This window comes from Pelodiscus sinensis, chromosome 21 (assembly GCF_049634645.1).
Source record: "Pelodiscus sinensis isolate JC-2024 chromosome 21, ASM4963464v1, whole genome shotgun sequence".
In the NCBI taxonomy this organism is placed as follows: domain Eukaryota; kingdom Metazoa; phylum Chordata; order Testudines; family Trionychidae; genus Pelodiscus; species Pelodiscus sinensis.
Window position 1 is genome coordinate 21,056,033 of NC_134731.1, and position 21,392 is coordinate 21,077,424.

Here is a 21,392-nt window from a genome sequence, read left to right on the forward strand (position 1 = left end):
ATGTTTTCTTTCTCACCAGATCCCCCTCTAGACTGCCGCTTTTTGCCGACAAAGTGCTGAGTCGGCAAAAACGGTGGCCATTTTATGCAAATTAAGCGCATGATATTTAAATCCCCGCTTCATTTGCAATGTCGACCTGCCTGATCTGCATCCCTCTGCTGACAGAGAGCTGCAATCTAGACATACCCTAAGTGTTACGGGACTGGCCTCTCGGTTTGGAATAGGCATAAAGATTTCAGATAACTGTTGAGCTTTTTGAGTGGTTATGCTGAAAGCTTTTGAGTTCTCCCAACATTAAGCAATACATTATTTCCACTGATGGCCTTTAGGAAATGATTTACTCAGTCAGAGGTAATTTTATTGCATTTATCATTAACTTTGTAGCATGCCCCTCCCCCGCAAGCATTTTCCGTGAAAAGTTTCTTGGCAAATTATTTTCAGTACAAGATGGCAATGAACAAAGGGGGAAACTCTCAGACATTTGAAAACATACACATGCTGGTTTTGTAAGTGCTAAAATTTATTACACAAGAGATGATGCGACAGCTAATAAGAGAGCAAAGCTCTACATTGACTCCTTACTGTGCAATTCAGGACAACTAAAGATTTCACTTCATTAAGGAGCGCGGGGGTAAAAAATCAGAGAAATGCCAATGAAGGAGGGAGTCTTGTCAAGCATGATTGAACAATGGTGTTCTTTGCTGTAGAAGGAACAATGAAATACATCTGCTTCTTTCAATAAATTACTAAAACATCAGCTATAAACCTATTGCATGGCATTGACAATGAAACTCATTAAACATCAAGGTAGCTTTATCCTTTCCCGAATGGAAGACAGGCACGCGTGCTCTGCAGCAAACAACTCTGTGTACATCCAGTCTTTGGGAATGATATTTACATGTTCATCTCATATATTAATATATTTTAGCTCACCCTGACCAGAGGGCAACCAGAAAAATTATTATTCTGTGAGAAAAGAAAGGAGGCTCCCTCTGCCCCATGACTGACACAGCTCGATGTGAAATGAATTCTTTTAACGTCCATGTAAAACACAGGTAGCTTGGTATGTCAATAGTCCCCTTTCTCAGTTGCCCTGCCACCAAGATCCAAACTCAATATTGGATGGAGGGATACCTATCATGGCTAAAAATTGGGTAGTAAACACTCATCTGGTTCAAAACCCAGGCAGGGTGTGTCTACACAGCAGCGTTATTTCTGAATAGCGAACGTTATTCTGAAAGAACATTTTTTATAATGGAGACTGCCTATCTCGTAGAACTGGAAGGGACCTTGAAAGGTCATCAAGTCCAGTCCCCTGCCTTCACAGCAGGACCAAGTACTATCCCCAACAAATATTTGCCCCAAATTCCTAAACAGCCTCCGCAAAGATTGAATTCACAACCTTGGGTTTAGCAGGCCAATGCTCAAACCACAGAGCTATCCCTCCCACCCTAGTACAGAGCTACATGACAAGCCTTTATTTTGAAATAATGTTGAGCTGGAGGACTTCTTACTCGGACTCCTGTAACCCTCATTTCACAAGGAGAAAGGGAAGTCGAAGGAAGAGGGTTCTTCCTTTGACTTCCTGCAGTGTAGACAGCGCCAAAAGCCAAGGCAAGCTATTTCGACTTCAGCGCCGCAATTGGCATACCTTAAGTGGCGTAGCTTAATTCGACTTTTGTCCTGCTGTGTAGACGTACCCATGGTGATAGTGCCAAGGCAGGAACTTGTGGCAAATCAGTATGGACCCAAATGACATTCATGTCTCTGTGTCTAACTCCCTGGTGTAGTCAAAGCTCATGAAGAATCACAGAAACCAGGATTGTGATAAGCAGGCCCTAATGACAGAGATACACCAAACATAGTGGCTCAAGCATCCACCACGAGGAGGTAAGACTAAAAGCGCTGCAAAGCAGAGGAGTTTTTATTATTATTTTGTGTTCATTTGTCGGGAGGGTATTTTAAAATCAGTCCCACTACTTCTCTCAGAAGCTTGCCTTGCTGGGATCTGCTCTCCTGTTACTTGTTCTTGGCGTGGCAGGCAAACTAGCATAATTATCCTCCCTTTTAAAAGTACAGAACAGCAACAGGATAACGAAGTGTTGCAGGAGAGTCCATTCCTATGCAGTCACTGCTTGGCATACGATTGGTGGGTCAAGACACTTCCATTGGCCTCCTCACTAAACGCACGCTGGGTTAGTTCTGCCATGGGGCAGCATTTTGAAATCAGTGTGAAGGGGCAGCAGTCACTTTGGGGAAGAGGGGAACTGGAAGGTGTTATTAGAGGAGAACCCATCCGGGCAGAGGTGGTGGGTTTTGGATGCTGTTTGGCAAATGCGTGAGAAGAGAAAATCTCTCACACAAATGCGGGAGAAGAGAGAGTTGTATTTAGTGCAACTCTTAGGAGGTGGAAGATACAGAAGAGAACTACTCTCAACAGACTTGTGCACGGAAGCGAAGTTTTGCTGTTGCCAGAGGTGGCATGGATGTAAGTAGAGGGGTAAGGCAACAACGATCAATTTTTTTTAATTTCAACTAATTTAGTTTGACAAAGGAATTGGCATGAGAAAAGAATACAAGAACAGCCACACTGTCTTGAACTTCTGGTCCACCTAGCCCCCTATCCTGTCTTCTGACAGTGGCTGGTGCCAGATGCTTCAGATGGAATGACTAGAACAAGGAATTACCATGTGATCCATGACCAGAGTCTGGCAGTTAGAGGCTTAGGGAAACTTGGAGCATGGGGTTATATCCCTGAGCCTCTAAGCTAATAAGCATTGCTGGACCTATCCTCCAGGAACTTATTTAATTCTTATCTGAACCCACTTATACTTTTAGCCTCCACAACATCCTCTGGCAATGAGTTCCATAGGTTAACTGTGCATTGTTTGACAAATACTTATGTTTGCATTAAACCTACTGCCGATTAATTTCATTGGGTGATCCCTGGTTCTTGTGTTATATGAAGGAATAAATAACACTTCCTTACTCACTTTCTTCACATCATTTATGATTTCATAGACCCCTAGCATGTCTTCCCTTAGTCATCTCTTTTCTATGTTGAGCAGTCCTGGTCTTTTTAATCTCTCCTCAAATGCAAGCTGTTCCATACCCCTGATATTTTGTTGCGTTCTTGGTACCTTTTCCAATTCTCATATATCTTTTTGGGGATAGGACAACCACAACTGGACACAATGTTCAGGAAGTAGGTGTATCATGGATTTCTATATTAGCATTATGATATTTACTGTCTAATGGTGCAGGACTGTTTTGACTGTCACAGACACTTTCAGAGAACTATCTACAATGACTTCACACATCTCTTTCTTGAATTAGAACAGCTAATTGAAACCCCATCATTTTGTATGCATAGTTTGTATCCTGCCCTGGGGAGAGGGAAACCAATGGGCTATTTGGGGATGCCTTTGAGACCTGACACTATAGAGCACATCTGTTCCAGGCCGAAGAAGAAGATGGGTCATAGAGGGGACATTTTAAAATACCTGGTGACTTTAACTCAGCTCATTTTAGGCTTGCACACTGGGCAATCTTTTTCTGTTTTAGACAGACAAGTGCTCTTGCTTGCCAGGTTGGGTTGTCCACAGTCTCTTGGCTCTGGTCCTAGTATAAAGCTTAGAGCTTCAAGTCATTAATGAAAGCAGCATTTCCCTGTCAATAAAGCATCCGTAAGACTGCACAGGCTTCATTCCAGCAAAAATAAGGGATACCTTGAAAAAAGAACAGTTCTGACCCAATTTCACCCAGTTGGAATCAGGTGCGAGAGACTAATGTACCATAAAAAAAGCCAACTAATAGCCACTTTCCCCAACGTCCTCTCCTGATACCATGAATAAAGCTCCGGTTTTATATTTCTTTCTCTCCCAAGCGGTGAAAAGGATCCCAGTCTGAGTGGCCCAAGTCACTTGTGTCAAGCGTCCCTTGAGTGACGATCTTCAGACTGCTCTGGCCTTTGCACTTTTACTTGATGAAGTTTTTAATTGTCCATCTTTGTCCGGTGCAGCTGCGAAGAATGAGATCAATGCCAGACATGCCTTTGCTCTCCACTTCCAAGCAGCGCCCGGTCCCCTTATTCAGGATCGCACCGTTCTAAAATCAAAGACACAGGTAAGGACCTTCTGTGTAGCCCACAGCTGGCTGCCTGCAATTGCTGGGACAGGGCCTGTGTCCTATCTGGGCTGGGTTAGTGCTTAGTGCTTGGTGGGCACTAAGAGTACATCTAGACTACAGGCTTTTGTCAACAGAGGCTTTGTCGACAGACACTGTCAGACACTGTCGACAAAGCTTCTGTCGACAAAGAGCATCTAGACTACAGCCAGTTCTGTCGACAAAGCAAGCCGCTTTGTCGACATGAGAGTGTAGACGCAAAGGACAGTTTAGATGCAATAACGCCTTCTGTTGACAGAACTCTGTCGACAGAAGGCATTATTCCTCGTAGAATGAGGTTTACCGCCGTTGACAAAACTGCCGAGTTCTGTCGACGTTTTGTCGACAGAACTCATTGGTAGTGTAGACGCAGGTATAGTTTTGTCGACAAAAGGCCACTTTTGTCGACAAAACCCTGTAGTCTAGACACACCCTCATGCAAACTATGAAACAATCTCCACTAAAATCATACATGACACCCTTCAGGCCGAAATGCATGTATCCCTGTATCCCAGCCACTTCAGCTAACAGGAAATCTGTCACCTGCAAGGAGCAGGGCTTTTTATCCTCTGTGTGAGGGAGACATGATCACACAGATTGAGCCAATATATTAGACAGTCCCATCTTAGACACCGGCAGTTTTCAGGAGCTAGGGTCTGTGAGACCCATCTGGGTGGCCATTTTGTAACAAATCTATGGCTGCATAGGTTCATAGGCACAGCAGTGGTCCACAGCTATTGAATTCAGGGCCCTGTGCTCCAAGGGTAAACGACTCAGGGGACAGGAGAAACACCTTGAATCTCACATTTGTTAAATCATTCCCGGGATGAGCCAGACCTATCTGAGTAAAAGTAGCAAAGGGGAACAAGAACATCTCCTCACACAGGACATTGGCTCGTAGCCCCTGTCTCTGAAGAAACTACCTTCTTCCATGCTGTACAGCACTGGTCTCCCACCTTTTTACACCCAAGACCACTTTTTAAATCTCCGAACAGGCGAAGATCTACTGCCCCGCCCCTTTCTTGAAGACCCGCCCCTTTCTTGAAGCCCTGCCCTCTATTTTCTCCTCCTGTCATCATTTGCTATCCCCAACCCTTACTTACACACTCTGATAAACAGTTTATTTTTAAATTATGCAATGTATAAAATTAAAATCAGGTGTTTATAGTTATGAAATAAATGGTCTGGTTTTTATTCGATCGCGATTGACCTGTTGGTGACCACGGCTGTAAAGAGAATATGTGACACAAGGCACAATGAAAGGGAGGAAAGGAAGCAGGCGAAAACCTCACCACCACAAACCTGTATGAAATTCCAGCGTTTATGGAGGCTGCTCTTGACCTTGTCACAATCCAGGAGCTGAGGGAGCCGGCTTTTCATGTTATCCACCAGGCAGCGGGTATCCGGTAAGAGAGTTGTGGTCCCCAGGGCGCCTAAGTGAAGGAATCCCTCCCTGGTGTAGCGGGCAAGCTGAGAGAGGTGAGGGGAAAAAGACAGTTAGTACCTCAGGAGCGGAATTCAGAGGGGACTGAGCTAGTGAGATGGGGAGACGCACTGTAAAGATGGCATGAGACGTGGGAATGAATGTGAAAACCTGTTCTCAGGAAATTTCTAGCTCAGATTTGCAGACACACACAGGAGGGTGCAGGGCGGGGAGCCTGAGAGAGAATTTGACACATTATGGATCTGAGTGTTAATTACTAACAACCCCATGGGGAGGGAGCTTTTGGCCTTTCTTTGGTGTTGATACTAGGCTGGTCACTTAACGACCTTCCAGTTTCCAAGCTAGATTTTAGATTGCAGCCACCTGGCTATTTTGGCCAGGCTGGACCATTCTGATGCTTCTGGTATCTCATAGACTCATAGACTTCAAGGTCAGAAGGGACCATTATGATCATCTAGTCTGACCCCCTGCACAGTGCAGGCCACAGAATCTCACCCACCCCTCCTAGAATAATCCTCTCACCTATATCTCAGATATTGAAGCCTTCAGATACTTTGAAGGCCCCAACATGCAGAGAGTCCTCCAGCTGTGATCTGTACCCCATGCTACAGAGGAAGGCGAAAAACCTCCAGGGCCTCTGCCAATCTACCCTGGAGCAAAATTCCTTCCCAACCCCAAATATGGCGATCAGCTAAACCCTGAGCATGTGGGCAAGACTCACCAGCCAGACACCCAGAAAGTTCTCTAGTAACTCCTATCATCCCTCCATGAGCAATCTGCAGCATGGGTCCTTCTTTTGACAATTACATGCTGTTACTGGCATGTCTAGAGCAGCCCTCCAGCAATTCTAGTCCTCGGTGGAAAATAGCAACCAATAGATAAGGGCAACCATGAGAGGGATTTGATTTGCAGGCATGCCCCTCAAGAACGGACCCGATTTTAAATCCCCCGTATTTTCCCCCATCTGTGTATAGAGCTATAGATAGGGCCCTACCAAATTCACAGCCAAGCAAAATGTGTCACAAACTGTGAAATGTGGTGTCCTCCCATGACATCTGGCCTTTTGTGTGCCTTTAGCCTATATATCACAAGGTTATTTTAGGAGGGGCAAGTTATTGGAGAGCAGTGGCTGTAATGCTGGCCGGGTACCCAGCTCGGACGGCAGCACCTGCCAGCAGCAGTGCAGCAGTGAACGTGACAGTACCATCCCCATGTCACCCTTTCTTCTGTCCTGCTGCTTTTGGAGCTGGGTGGCCAGGGAGTGGTGGCTGCTGACGGAGGGCCTGTAACAGGGCAGCTGCCCTGTACTGGCCCCTTAAGAGCCAAACCCCAGCCTGGAGCAGGCCCGGGGAGTTCAGCCCAGCTGGGCGGTGTTGGCCAATTAAGGCCCAGCTGGAGGTTATAAAAGGGAAGGGCTGCTTCAGCCAAGGCAGTGTGAGCCTGGCTGCCGAGGGAGCAGGACGCTCTCTGGAGCTAGGGCAGGGCTAGAGAGTCAGGCTGGGCCAGGACGCTTGGACAGCCAGCCAACCGGCCAGCCTGCTAGGCCTGCGGCAAGGCTGTGAGCCTGGCTGCCAAGGGAGCAGGACGCTCTCTGGAGCTAGGGCAGGGCTAGAGAGTCAGGCTGGGCCAGGACGCTTGGACAGCCAACCGGCCAGCCTGCTAGGCCTGTGGCAAGGCTGTGAGCCTGGCTGCTGAGGGAGCAGGACGCTCTCTGGAGCTAGGGCAGGGCTAGAGAGTCCGGCTGGGCCAGGACGCTTGGACAGCCAACCGGCCAGCCTGCTAGGCCTGCGGCAAGGCTGTGAGCCTGGCTGCCGAGGGAGCAGGACGCTCTCTGGAGCTAGGGCAGGGCTAGAGAGTTAGGCTGGGCCAGGGCGCTCGGACAGCCAACCGGCCAGCCTGCTAGGCCTGCGGACAGGCCTGCTGGAGAGACACCAAACCCCCGGAAGGGGGGGCTCAGAGCGAGTGACTTGGGCACTGCCGGAGGGCAGTGTGGGGAAGAGAGCAACGCGACCAGAGGATTCCAGAGGGGAAACGCCACGTAAGCGGAGGCCGGTGCGGGCGGAATGGACTGATTCCGGGGGACAGACGACGGACCCCTGCTACGGTGGTGCGTGACCCCCTCACAGGCCCAGCTCTGCATGCAGCCGCACAGAAATAAGAGTGGCAACACCACACCAGGCTGTCCTTACTCTGGCACAGCTGCTGGCAGTAGCTCTGCCTTCAGAGCCCCACTGTCCATCTGTCCAGCTGAAAAGGCAGTGCCACCGCCAACAGCTGTGCAGAAATAAGGGTAGCAACATCACCCCCCCCTTGCAATAACGTTGTGACCCCTCCCCAGCTCCTTTCTGGGTCAGGACCCCATCAATTACAAATCGGTGAGATTTCAGATTTAAATATCTCAAATAGTGAAATTTACCATATTAAAACTCATGAGAGCATGAAATTGACCAAAATGGACTCTGAATTTAATAGGGCCCTAGCTGTAGATAATATTAAAGTCTCCTGGTGTGATCATTTCCAAACACTGGAGTGTCCATCAATACCCAGCTAACGCAAAACTATGTATCTTGCCTCTCTCATGTTCCCTGGAAATTCTGTTTGTTCTGGAGGAAATGATGACTGATACCGTCAGAGGAAGGCATCAGAGTTGTCTTGTCCTCAGCTGTGGAAAAAATCTTGATACTGGGCAGAAATTAGTGGTAGAAAAAAAATTGTTCCCTACCCCCACCTGAATGTCCCTTTTTGTCGATTGGCCAATGATGTGCACGGTTCTCTAAGACAAACGGCCAAGATATCTGCAATGTTTTAAAAGGATATTTCCCTACATGTATTTACATCCAGGGAGTGAAAAAGATGAATGACAGCCGTCTGCCTTTTATCATTCAGGGGAAAGATATACACAGCTGCTTATTTAAATTATGAATCCATCTATTATCCAGCAGACAAATGAGACGTAGTCAGCACATTAATTAACTGAATATATCGTGACCCAGATGCTTAAAGAGAGGCAGTAAATCACACTGGGAGTTATGGTTCTCTTTGTTGGAATAATTAAACATAAAAAATCAAGTTTAAAAACAAGGTGAAGGGGTCTGACTTGCAGATACAATACAAGCAGATGCAGATGAGTAACGTGTTTATTTCTAATTCAGTCTTTACTTCACAGTGTTGGCGTTAGTCATACAAGCGCGTTGCTCTGGGCTGGCGTGCATGACTGGGTCTCCCTCGAGTGGCTTCTGTCTACAACAACATGCTATTTACTGACAGCTCGTTGACTCCTGCAGATTGTTTGGCAGAGGTTTGGTGCATCTCAGACTGAAGTTCCCAGCTTTGCTCTCCGGTTGGGCCTGTGGTCATCAGGAGCTGGTGCTGCTTGGCTGGCCTGACCCATATCAGCTGGCAGAGGGGGGGCTGCACTTGGGTGACCTGCAAGGCCTCAGCACTTGCCACACAGCCAGGGTAGTGAGACCACTGGGAACCAGCCTCCAATTTGCATGCAGAGCCTGGGCCTGACTCTCAGAGTGAGCCTGGCCCCATCCCCCATCTCCCCTGTCTCTCCCACTTACCCCCACGATATGCACGAGGGGCGCCCGGCCCCATCCCCCATCTCCCCTGCCTCTCCCACTTACCCCCACGATGTGCACGAGGGGAGCCCGGCCCCATCCCCCATCTCCCCTGCCTCTCCCACTTACCCCCACGATGTGCACGAGGGGTGCCCGGCCCCATCCCCCACCTACCCTGCCTCTCCCACTTACTCCCACGATGTGCACGAGGGGAGCCCGGCCCCATCCCCCATCTCCCCTGCCTCTCCCACTTACCCCCACGATATGCACGAGGAGAGCCCAGCCCACATTTCAACAAGGGAGGTTGCAAAAAAATAATAATCACGGGGTGTGTTGGACGTCAGTTTCCACAGACCAAAACTTCAGGCTGAGATTTTACCTCTAAGGGAGGTTCACTGCACTGCTGATTGCTACAGAACGACTGGTCCCAGTCTGGCAGGGACGGCCTATGCTGCCGAGACACGGGCATCTCTAGGGATTGGGGAGCCGCAAAGAGAGGGAGCAAAGACACAGGGATGATCACAGCAGACCTCTTTGGTATGTCTACACTGCATTGCAGCCCTGACTCTGAGAGACCCGGGCTTGGGGACTCAATGTTTCTAAGCCAGTGTTTGACCATGCACACAGCACGGAACGCAGGCCTGACAGCCATGCTCATGCCTCCTGCCAATCCTCTGCCTTGAGACCATGGCTTGGCCTGTGTCCGCACTGCCAAATGGGGCTTCGCCCCGAGTCTCAGTGGGACTTAGGGGCTCTGATCAATCCCTGCAACAGGGTCCTAGCGAGGCCCGAGTCAGATGGATGAATGTGGACAGAAGGGGGGATGGAACTCAGCCCGGAGCCTGGGGTTGGCGTGTGCACACATGTACAATGGGAGGATTTTTAGAACGATGGGCGGGAGGAGTAAGAGGGGGAAGGGAAAGAATCCACGAGGAACCCTAAAAGGAAACGACCCCCCCACTCCCGTGACAAACCACTTCAGGAAACTAATAGGGAATTACCCTGCCTCAGAATACAGCTGACCTTAGTAAGGGCGAGTATATCCACAAGTAGCCCCATGGGACTAGGCCTCCAAGCAATGCCGAAATAGGGTTTCAGAACACTACGGCCAAATGAATACATGCTAAGGGTCAGGCCATATAACCTCCACGTATGACTTTTCTACAAAGCTTTCCAATCCAGCAGACCATGGTGGAGTTATGCTTCTGTTCAAAGGAGGTAGAAGCTGCCTATCTTCTTATGAGGGAAAAATAGTACAGCATTTATTTAGCTCCCTTGCAGCTCCAACAAATGTATCCTGCCTTCCTAATACAGGAGCCAATTCCAACCCTGGAGCAACCTGCATTGGCTACCCAGGTGCTCTTACAGCAAGTGGATTTGAACCCAGTACTCTGTATGACCCAGACACTCCTAGCAAATGCCCTGTTCCCTAAGCCACTCCAGAGCTGTCTCCCCCATTAGGAAAGCAGGCTAAGAGATGCCCTGATGGTACAGAGGGAGAGAGCCTAGGAGATAGGTAAACCCCCCATTCTGTAAGTGCACCGGTGCCTCATTCAGTTTGGTCTCATTTGTAAACCTGACATTAACAATACACACTCTTTGATCACTAGCTCTGGCTGGTTGCTCTTCTGTGATGGAGTAAATTGTAATTAGACTTCTTAGGACCTCGGAAATAAGTCTTGATGACCTTCCTTGACGCCCCTGAAAACAATGTGGGGTTGTACAGCTTCTTCTCTGCAGAGTACAGTGTTTTCTTTTTTAACCACAATTCAATCTAAATGCTACTTAGCCCCCACATGACACCATTCTTTTGGATTATCTCACTATTAGTGGCTTTGTCCCAGCATCCTGATGCTTAATAAATTTGTTTGAGGAAAACACGTTTTATTCTATGATTAAATGGAATGCTCTGTTGGAGGGACAGTCTTGTGTTTTATAGTGCCTTCTATTATGCTAATATCACCGCAGTCTTGTCACTGCACTGACACATTACTGTAATACATCATCAAAACACTTTGCCGTAATGATAGATCACTTAAAAGATGAAGCTATCAGAAAAAGTGAGTCCAAGAGCAGATTCAATTTAATTACGGATAAAGGCATTCTTCATCATTCACTCGTGGTGATGAATTAACCTAGAAATGAATGAAAGAAAACCATTTATGGAAAAGGGAGGAAGGAAAGCAAAGACAACACAAACAGAAGAGACAACCTGACCAACCAAACTCTGAAGCCGGATTGTATTTTACCAGAATACCAAAACTAGAGATTCATCCACTCAGACTAGTGGCATGGCTTGTAAATATTTGCTTTCTGTGCCCAAATGCTATTAACATCCATTAATTGAGGAATTATTGTTTCTTTCACAGTTTGGATGCATGGGTTGTACCCTGGCTCTATCTTCGACTTATTTAGAGCCTGAAAAATTCATGTTGCCTCTGTTTACACCTCTGTAAATTGGGGATAGCAACAGTGCTAGGTGATATCACACAGCCCCATCTTGCGTCTGCCTTGTTTATTTTATTTAGACTGAAAGTTCTTTTGGGTAGGGTCCACTTTCCTCTCTTTGAAGAATACAACAGGGTTCTGCTCTTGTGTGACCCTTAGGCACTACCTTCTGCTATATAGTTGAGAGAGTGTGCGTGTCTGTCTGTGAGTCCGTTTGTTCAAGACCTCTGTGTAAATAGTAAGAGCTGGACCCACCAAATTTGGTATGCCGCTTCTTCTCGTGACTAAAAACAAAGCAATGGTTCGGTTGTGCCAGGACAATGGGATGAACCTGGAATTTGATTGTTTCTCATGTAGTGGAAAGGGAGGGGTCTGGTAGGAGGGGCATTTATGGTTTAGAATGACCACAGGGAGGCAGCAAAGGGCCAGAGATGGGGACTGGGACAGCTATAACCCCCTCGGACCAGCAGGGGGCAAGGATGGAGAAAGGAACAGCTATCTACTATGTATTTCAGAGAGCTTGTTTGTGTACCTGTTGTCTGTGTGTGTGTCTGTCCTCCAGCTGGAGGATATGCACCCCTCCCCAAGATGTGCCCACTGCAACTGTAGAAGCCATGGACAAGCACTTCTCACCTGGCCCCCGCTGCGGCTGTGAGAGAGGCCTGGGTTTGTCCTCTCTCCCAGGGCAGCCTGCACACTGAAGCCCTTATCCCCAGTCCCATCCCAGAAGAAAGAAAAAAAACCCTGATTTTGAGTTAAGGGACTGGGACTACGCCTAGCCTACAAGCTTCTTTTGAAAGAGAGTGTCTAGACTACAAACAGATTTTTCAAAAAAATAAGCCGCTTTTTCGAAAGACAGTCTAGATGCTCTCTTTCGAAAAAGCACAGTTTGCATTCAATAGCACCTTTTTTTCGAAGGATGCATGTATATTTCCACTACATGCATCTGACGAAGTGGGTCTTTGCCCACGAAAGCTTATGCTCCAACACTTCGGTTAGTCTATAAGGTGCCACAGGACTCCTCGCCGCTTTTGCAGATTCAGACTAACATGGCTACACCTCGGATATTTTTTTCAAAAGAGTACTTTCGAAAAAAGGCGTTATTCCTCGTACAATGAGGTTTAGCATGATTGAAAACACTGCCGCGTTCTTTCGATTTACTTTCGAAAGAACATAGCTGCAGTCTAGATGCAGGGGAAGTTTTTTCAAAAAAAGGCCATTTTTTTTTTCGAAAAAACCCTGTAGTCTAGACACACCCTGAGCAATGCTGGGTAAATCTTCTAGGAATAAATATGTTAAATTACCAAACTATTGGGGATGATGTAGGAATTAATGTTTAAGAGCAAAGTGCCTTTCATTCAAAGATCTCAATGGTTCAAAGGGGAACATTTTTCAAGGCAAGGGAGAGTTGCATGCCGCACTGCCCTTATGGAGAGTTTGGTGCGTAACAGTCCTGGGTGTTTCCACAGATCCTAGTGCTATAGCCTGGTGAGAAGCTGGTCTGATAAGCACAGTTTTTAAATAGTAAATAGATTTCTGTGAAAGTGCATGATTGTAAAACGAGCGAAAAGGCAAATTTTTAGTCTGATATAAATTTAAACAGCTGCTACATGCCCCCCAAAATGTTAGGAACTGTTGATATTTATTGCTAAATACATACTACCAGGCAGTTCAACAATCTTCATATTCAGGTCTAACTTAGTTTCTAATACTAAATTCGATACCAGCCACAAACCAAACAGTGGTGAAAATCCAATTCCCTCCTTTGCATGATGTGCCCTCACTCTTAAGAGCCCAGTTTCAAAGCTTCTGTGTTCACACCCACTTTTGCATCATGGCCTTTTGAAAATACATTTAAAATGATTAGTTTGAAACAAAAACACTGCCACAAAGCTGGTTTTCAGAGGGAGAGAAAAGGGACAATGTGGATCAGAAAGAACAAGAAGAAAAATCTGCTTTGAGCTGGTTTCTTTCCGCCTGCTTTGAAACATTTTCATTCAGATCACCACAGAGGAAAAGAAATCATCATTAAGCTTAATCAAAAAGCACTGGAAGGAAGAAATAACCTGCTTTTAGTCATTCATCTCAAAGTCTGGGGTTAGCAGGCAGTATCACAGTTTAGTTTCTCAAAGAGTCAGAGATTTAAAGGTATAACTTTCCATCTACAAATATGCAATTTATGCATAATTCATGATTAAATGGCACATTCAAAACAGTGGCTAGAAGCTAGATTATATTTAGCCATGAGAGTATATTTAGTTATATTGGCTGATCTAATTTATCTTTCTCTTTAGAAGAATTTTCCATTTTCACCTGACAGCTTAACGGTGAATGTGAATTGATCTCATGCTAGATACAGGCAGCCAACGAGGTGTGGAACAAGGTGTACAAATAGTTCGGAATAGGAAGCCTAATCCGAACTATCTAGTTCATGCCGCGTGTAGCTGCGGGCACGGAGTCCGCACTAGCGGACATTTAAAAATGGCGGTGCCCGGCAACATGCAAATGAAGCCCGGGAAATTCAAATCCCGGGCTTCATTTGCAAGTTCGTATGACTACATTAACCACCCTAGTTCGAACTAGGGGGGTAGTGTAGACATACCCTCTGACACTAGGACCTGGCTTTCAACTTGAGCGCTACCATAATCAGCTCCCCATTCATCAAAGGGGAATAACAAACTTTATGACGGACAGAAGGAAAAACCTGTACAAGATCTCGATTATTATTCTTTGCAAGCCTTCCCAGAAGAAAGAGAAGAGAGAGTCCATTTTCAAACAGGAGTTGGACACACATTTTGAGTAGCCTGTCCTGCCCCCACTAAAGCTACACAGTGGTGCCTCAGCATGGCTGGGATCTGTTAAATGGCTTACAACGACCTTTTGCAAGGCTTTTGCTGCAAATCTTTTCAATGAATGTCAGACAAATTTAGCAACCTTACTGTATTGCAGGAGACCTTTTATCCCTGCATTCCTTCTTGATACATGGGAGAAACTGATTTCCTTAGGCAAGTGTTTTATTATGCAAATATCGGGTGAGCACTAACAGTGATGGACTTTATGATGTTATATTTCACAGTTTTGTCCATAATGAATGCAATTGCAGCCCAGAGCTCTCTGGTATAACACTGATTGAAGAAACAGCAGAATAAACCTTCGAGCCTCCCTTGCTCACAGCTTCTAATGAGAACCTCATTGTCCAGAGAACACAAAGATGTTGACTTATTAGAAACCTGGGACCCAGAATAAAGACGTCTAACTGAGTCCTTCTGGGACACTTATGTACTTCTCTTTTGAGAAGAAGGCTTGATAGGGGGCTTACTCTGGATCTGCGTCTAGACTGGCAAATTTTTCCGCAAAAGCAGCTGCTTTTGCGGGAAAACTTGCCAGCTGTCTACACTGGCCGCTTGAAATTCCGCAAGAACACTGACGATCTCATGTAAGATTGTCAGTGTTCTTGCGGAAATGCTATGCTGCTCCCGTTTGGGCAAAAGCCCTCTTGCACAAATGCTTTTGCACAAGAGGGCCAGTGTAGACAACGCGGTATTGTTTTGTGCAAAAAAGCCCCGATGGTGAAAATGGCGATCGGGGCTTTCTTGCACAAAACCGGGTCTAGATCGGCACGGACGCTTTTCCACAAAAAGTGCTTTTGCGGAAAAGCATCTGTGCCAATCTAGACGCTCTTTTCTGCAAATGCTTTTAACGGAAAAACTTTTCCATTAAAAGCATTTGCAGAAAATCATGCCAGTCTAGACGTAGCCAGTGAATAAAGTAAACTTGTCAAATGGTGGCAGATGACAAAGGTATCTTGGATCTCCCCCTCAGTACTGTTGCATCTGAATGTTGTTCCATGGTGCGTTTATCAATGTGTCATACGAGGCTCATTTTGTCTCATCCTCTATCCAGGGGGAAAGCTGTGTGGAAGCGTAGTGCTTTGCTTGGGTAGAATTGCTTTGAGATGGTGGATTTCATTAGAAGACAATGTCATGTACAGGATAACATTCACGAGGCTCTCTAGCTGGAAGGTAGGGGGAGCAAAACCCAAACCCAACATGGTAAAGCAAGGTAAAGAATGACAGTCAGTCCTTTCCCACTTCCTTCCCCCAGCCCTACCCCTGCAAAAAAAAAAAAAATGCCATCATACAAAGGTAGATGATTTGCCTTCTGATAAATAAAATGCTATTTGGATGTTAAATGTACCTCGAGTGGATCTTGGCAAACTTAGGATACGTCTACATTGCAGGCTTTTTGCACAAGAACTGTTTTGCGTCTTGTGCAAGAGCGCGTCCACACGGCCATGTGCTTTTGCGCCAGAGCGTCCATGGCAGTGTGGACGTTCCCTTGCACAAGAAAGCTCTGATGGCCATTTTAGCCATAGGGCTTCCTTGCACAAGAAACCTCTGCTGCACGTCCACCCTGCCTTCTTGCACAAGAAGCCCGCTCTTCTGATGCTTTACTGTAACTTTACTTGCGCAAGAACACGCGTGCAGTGTAGACGCTCTGCAAGTTTTTGCACAAGAACAGTTGTAGCCTTAATGTTCAGGTAAAGTGTTTCTGGCAGAAGGCAAATGATGAAATGCCGTTAGTTCAGATGTTGAGCCAGAGGAAGCAGGGTGAGTTATGCTTGACCTGGTTATAAGATTTATGTACGGTCCTGAACAGTGAGGTAGAAAGGGAAGCAACAGAAGAAAAGGGAACTATAACAAACAAGGTGCCATCTGGTTTGTCTTCCCAGTTCCAGAGGCAGCCCAGATCTGCTGGTGCACACCGACAGTGGGAAACGCCATCTGTACCCTTTCTACTGACGCTATTGTAATGCCGACAGGCGGAACGCAACCTGGGATCTCTGGGAGCCTCTACAGCTTGAGTTATAAAGCTCAATTACCCAGCTAAGGCTGCAGAGGAAACCCATTCTTTCTCTCTGTAGGTGGTCTAAGTGGCATTACATGGGGCAATGAACCACACCTAGTAGGTTTGTGGGTTACACTCTCACTTGGTGATGTTCATATAGCGATGGGTAAATCTCAAACGCGTCCAAGACTGAAGTTGGATACACATCCGAAAGCTTGGAATTTAGCTACATTATCTGGAAAAGTTCTTGAGTATAGAGTTTGGGTTGCAGATCCTATGAAAATAAGCTCCCGATATTTCCTGGGTTTGGTTGGGCTGCAATGCCGTGGTTTCTGGGTGTCTTCTGCTTTTGGTCAGATAGGAAAAAACCAAAGCCAAAATCCAAAACAAATAACAAATAACCCCTTGTCTTGTCGTATTATGGCTCTTCTCATAGACTCCTAGACTTTAAGGTCAGAAGGGACCATTATGATCATCTAGTCTGACCCCTGCACAGTGCAGGCCACAGAATCTCACCCACCTCCTCCTAGAATAATCCTCTCACCTATATCTCAGATATTGAAGCCTTCAAATACTTTGAAGACCCCAATATGCAGAGAACCCTCCAGCTGTGATCTGTACCCCATGCTACAGAGGAAGGCGAAAAACCTCCAGGGCCTCTGCCAATCTACCCTGGAGGAAAATTCCTTCCTGACCCCAAATATGGCGATCAGCTAAACCCTGAGCATGTGGGCAAGGATCAGGAACCTGCTTAAGTCTCTCTCGTCAGCTCAATGGAAGAAGGACATTTTGAGGAGGGATTTGAAAGACATAGGCGAAAAGGACAGCTATCAAGGTAGACATACAGGTCAGAATGGGAGAAGGATGCAAAGTGGCAAAGGAGGGTTGGCAAGTTATTCTCTTGGAAGCATAGCACAGGATCCAGCACGCTAGCTTTAAGAACAACTGCATTAGCACAACCTAGTCTATGGCTCAACTTAGGATTGCCAACTCCAGGGCTATCCAGCCTGCACAACTCAAGTGCAGTGAATTTATTACATTGCTTTTAGAATTATTGAAGGATGAACTATCATGGGCTAAGGCTGGCCCATCATAACATCACACAAATGCACTGCGACAACAGCAGAAGTTATGGAGCTGTTATCTTTAGCCTGGAATGTGATTCGAATTATGATAATGATCTAAAGAGCCTTTTGTTCAACCCTTTTTTTTTTGAATAATTAAGAATCCTCCTGCAAGTATGAGGCTAAGGTCATTAAGGCTCCAGTTAAGAACATTCCTGTTATGCCACCAAACACCCACCACCATTTGCTTTGTTTTCCCATGTGTCTCTCCTTATCGTGCTGGCTTATGAACAGAAACAGAAAATGCCTCACAATGTGCTGTTTGTGCACATTCTATTTTGCCGATTGGCTATTTGCTTTCAGCATTATTCATCCACGTCTTTTCTGAATTAAGATTTTATTCATAGCTCTCTCAAGATTATGGTAATTTAATTTGGAAAATTGCTCTGAGAGAGAATGGGAAAAATATACCTCCGCCCTTCATTCTTAAATGGGAAGCCTTGTCATTTGAAAGTCTAAATGACCAGATCATATTCTACCGATTTATTCAGCCGATTGTCTGCTACTTGCGCATACAGTATAACAAAAATAAAATCTAACCTGAGGTCCCCATCCGTGGCATGGATACAGTATTGCTGTGTGGTTCTCCTGCGGGCCCTGGTCAAGGCATACATCTTTTGCTTTATTGTTACGAAGCTGTGGAAACAAAACAAGGCATATTTCCATGTACACCACTTGTGGGGGGATGAATGTAACCCATGATCACGGCATGATCCCTGCCCTTTAGTGTTACGGAAAGGAGAAGATGCTTTACCACATCTTTATGCATGATCCTTTGCAATAGGTTTGTGGGCTGCATACCTGATATTATTAAAACTTAGGTTTTAAATGATGACCTGCATCCATACAGTAGTCACCATTCAAATGATTAGTTACGGACAACTGGAAAGATTTCAGCTTTCCCTGTATTTAGGATATACAATGTACAAGTTTTCCACCGAATGATTTGGGGTCGATGCAACACTTCTTATTCCTTATTCCGAAGTGCTCTAGAAGCCCTGAAATGCAATGGAAAAGAGGGCACCCGAACCCTTTTCAGACTCCCCAACCAGGAGCAGGATGGAGATACACACCTAGGCCACGTCTACACTGCAGGCTTTTTGCGTAAGAACTGTTTTGCGCAAGAGTTCTTGTGCAAAATTCCTGCGCAAGAGTGAGTCCACACTGCCATGTGCTTTTGTGCAAGAGATGTGCTTTTGCGCAAGAGGATCCATGGCAATGTGGACGCTCTCTTGTGCAAGAAAGCTCTGATGGCCTTTTTAACCACAGGGGCTTCTTGCGCAAGAATTTCATGTTGCCTGTCCACACGGCCCTCTTGTGGAAGAGCTCTTGTGCAGGAGGGCTTATTCCTCGTGGGGAGAGGAATAACTCTTCTGGAAGAAGCCCTGCTTTCCGACGCTAGAATGTACATTTACTTGCGCAAGAACGCGCGTGCAGTGTAGACAGCCGGCAAGCTTTTACACAAGAATGCCTGTTCTTGCCCAAGACGTGTGCAATGTAGACACAGCCCTAGAGATGAGGCAAAACTCCCAACTCCTGGCTCAGGGACCCAGAGGATGCAGTCAGCCCTTCTGCATACATGGCCAGAGCTTTATGCTCTTGAACCCATGTTGCAGCTGGCAGCAAGCACTGGCAACACCCCTTTTGGAAGAGCACTGCATGGACCCCTATGCCTTCTGTGGGCAGGACACAGCAGGGCGTTTCTTCCTCTTAAGTCACCCAGACCATAATACTGACCCACGCTGTGGATGTCGGAGAGACACCATAGCAGTGTTGCCATCAATCAGGCACTTTTATGGAACTTGGGAGAAGGACGGTAACCAGGAATTGGGAAACGACGTATACACACCCTTCGGGCCCGGGGAACGGAGGGGAGTGGAACAGATCTGTAGGCTGCACCCTCAGTGCCCATCAATACTGAATTCAGTCTCTTTACATGGCACAATGATATGGCTTTAGGGCAAAGATATTCCACCCAGCAGGGCACATATGTACAAAGTACCACATATCGTCCAAGCCCTTGCAAATTGGTAAACGTTAAGAAATTGCTACAATGGGACAGTGGCACCTTATAGACTAACTGAAGTGTAGGAGCATAAGCTTTCGTGGGCAAAGACCCACTTCGTCAGATGCATGTGGACAAAGTGGGTCTTTGCCCACGAAAGCTTATGCTCCTACACTTCAGTTAGTCTATAAGGTGCCACAGGACTCCTCGTCGCTTTTGCAGATTCAGACTAACACGGCTACCCCTCTGATACAATGGGACAGAACATCACAAAAACATATTCTGCTGCTTGTCCAATGAAGTCAACAGTATGTGATGGTAACTATTTAAATATTAGAGTATATATGGGACCCCAAAATTGCAAATGAACTTAAAGACAGAAATATTAAAGAGAACAGGGAACATATTTGAAAATGCAACTAATCAAGTTCATCTTAAAATGTGTTTATGATTCTATATACCATTATGCTCATGTGTCGTTCCTTTATACAGTATACTTCTCAATCTGAGTTAAGTACATGGTTTGTCTTAATTACCTCGCCATAGGCAATAGTATTATTGTATCTTCTCATTTCTGGATAAACGTGGTCCAGGTACCACTGGAAATTCTTACACTTTAAGCTTTTTCTTAATGCTTTTCTCTCCGAGACATCTCCAATGTCAATGCCTGGATTCTTAAAAAAAAAAAAAAAAGACAAACTTACTTAAGGTACTGAAGGTATCTCGCAATTTTATTTTACAAAGGATGTGACCAGGTTTCCTTGACTTTTGCTATTGTTTCCAGAGAGCTTGATGATTTCCAAAAGCTCAGTGACTCTACAAACAGGTGGATGATCATGCTGTGCTATATTCAGAACCCATGCATGCATGTCCAACTCTAGAAAAAAACATTGTCCAAAAAGGTCAGTAGAAAGGCACATACCGTAGCCACCATATGCAAGAAGAAATACACATTTTTAAATGTTTCATAATAATTATTTTAATTGCCAACACCTCAACACTCAAGAAATTCAGGCAAATGGGGCATAATTTTAGAGAAGACAAGTAAGATTTAGAAAGCTGGAAGAACTGGCTTTTGAGGCCAGAAGAACTCAGCTCCCATTTAGGCACCAAAGTAAGTGGCCATCTTTCCAAAAAAGGTCAGTAGCCAAGGTGCTAATCTGTGCAGGACATAGGTTGTAAGAGTGGTACTCAATTGTGGGTATTGTACTCCTAAAAATCTGCCCCTCCCCAAAAGAACTAAATATGTAAAATGTTGCAGAGAGATGGTGGAGGAATGAGCATGTGTAGAAAGGTATCAAAGAAAAACCCAGGACATCACGGGGGAATATAACCAACAGTAATAGAATAAAATAAAGGAGATGATTAAGTTTAAGCTGAACCTGGGGAAAGCCTCCTAATGATTTCAACTATTATTCCTGAAAGTCTCCCAAAGGAAAGAGAGGAAGCCCCATTGCTTGACTGATTTGAAAGCGGACAAAAGTATGTATATATCCCAATATTAACAAACCTCCAGTGGACAAGAAAAATTGCTTAACAGATTGTTTCCATTTTGAACTTTTCTTATCTAATTTCAGGAAGTAGTGTAATAGTTCAGAGTGGGAAATTAGAGGCAGGCTGCAACCATCCTTATTCTCTTAAAAAGTGGGTTTTTTTTCTTTTATCCTCTTGTCTTTTCAAAGTTCATTAGATGCAGTTAGGAAAGCAATTTTGCATGACAACACTCCTAATGATCTTTTAATGAATTCTTCACTCTGCTTTTCAGAAGAAAACATTTTACAATGTACTACTGGGAG

The 21,392-nt window shown here is 45.6% G+C and overlaps 1 protein-coding gene across 5 annotated transcripts in view; it reads right to left on the reverse strand.

The window, feature by feature from the left end:
* Positions 1-359: 359 nt before the first annotated feature.
* GALNT17 (polypeptide N-acetylgalactosaminyltransferase 17) overlaps positions 360-21,392 on the reverse strand; it is a 459,638-nt gene continuing 438,605 nt past the window's right edge. For 3 of the 5 annotated variants that reach the window (XM_075905119.1, XM_075905117.1, XM_075905116.1), the window contains 4 exons: positions 20,133-20,270; positions 18,132-18,227; positions 5,467-5,634; positions 362-4,107 (listed from right to left, as the gene is read on the reverse strand). In XM_075905119.1, coding sequence (XP_075761234.1) covers positions 3,979-4,107; positions 5,467-5,634; positions 18,132-18,227; positions 20,133-20,270 — 531 coding nt within the window. In that variant the 3' untranslated portion in view covers positions 362-3,978. Of the gene's footprint in view, positions 4,108-5,466; positions 5,635-9,432; positions 11,307-18,131; positions 18,228-20,132; positions 20,271-21,392 lie in introns of those variants that run through there. The other 2 variants (XM_075905118.1, XM_075905120.1) reach the window with 2 other exon arrangements.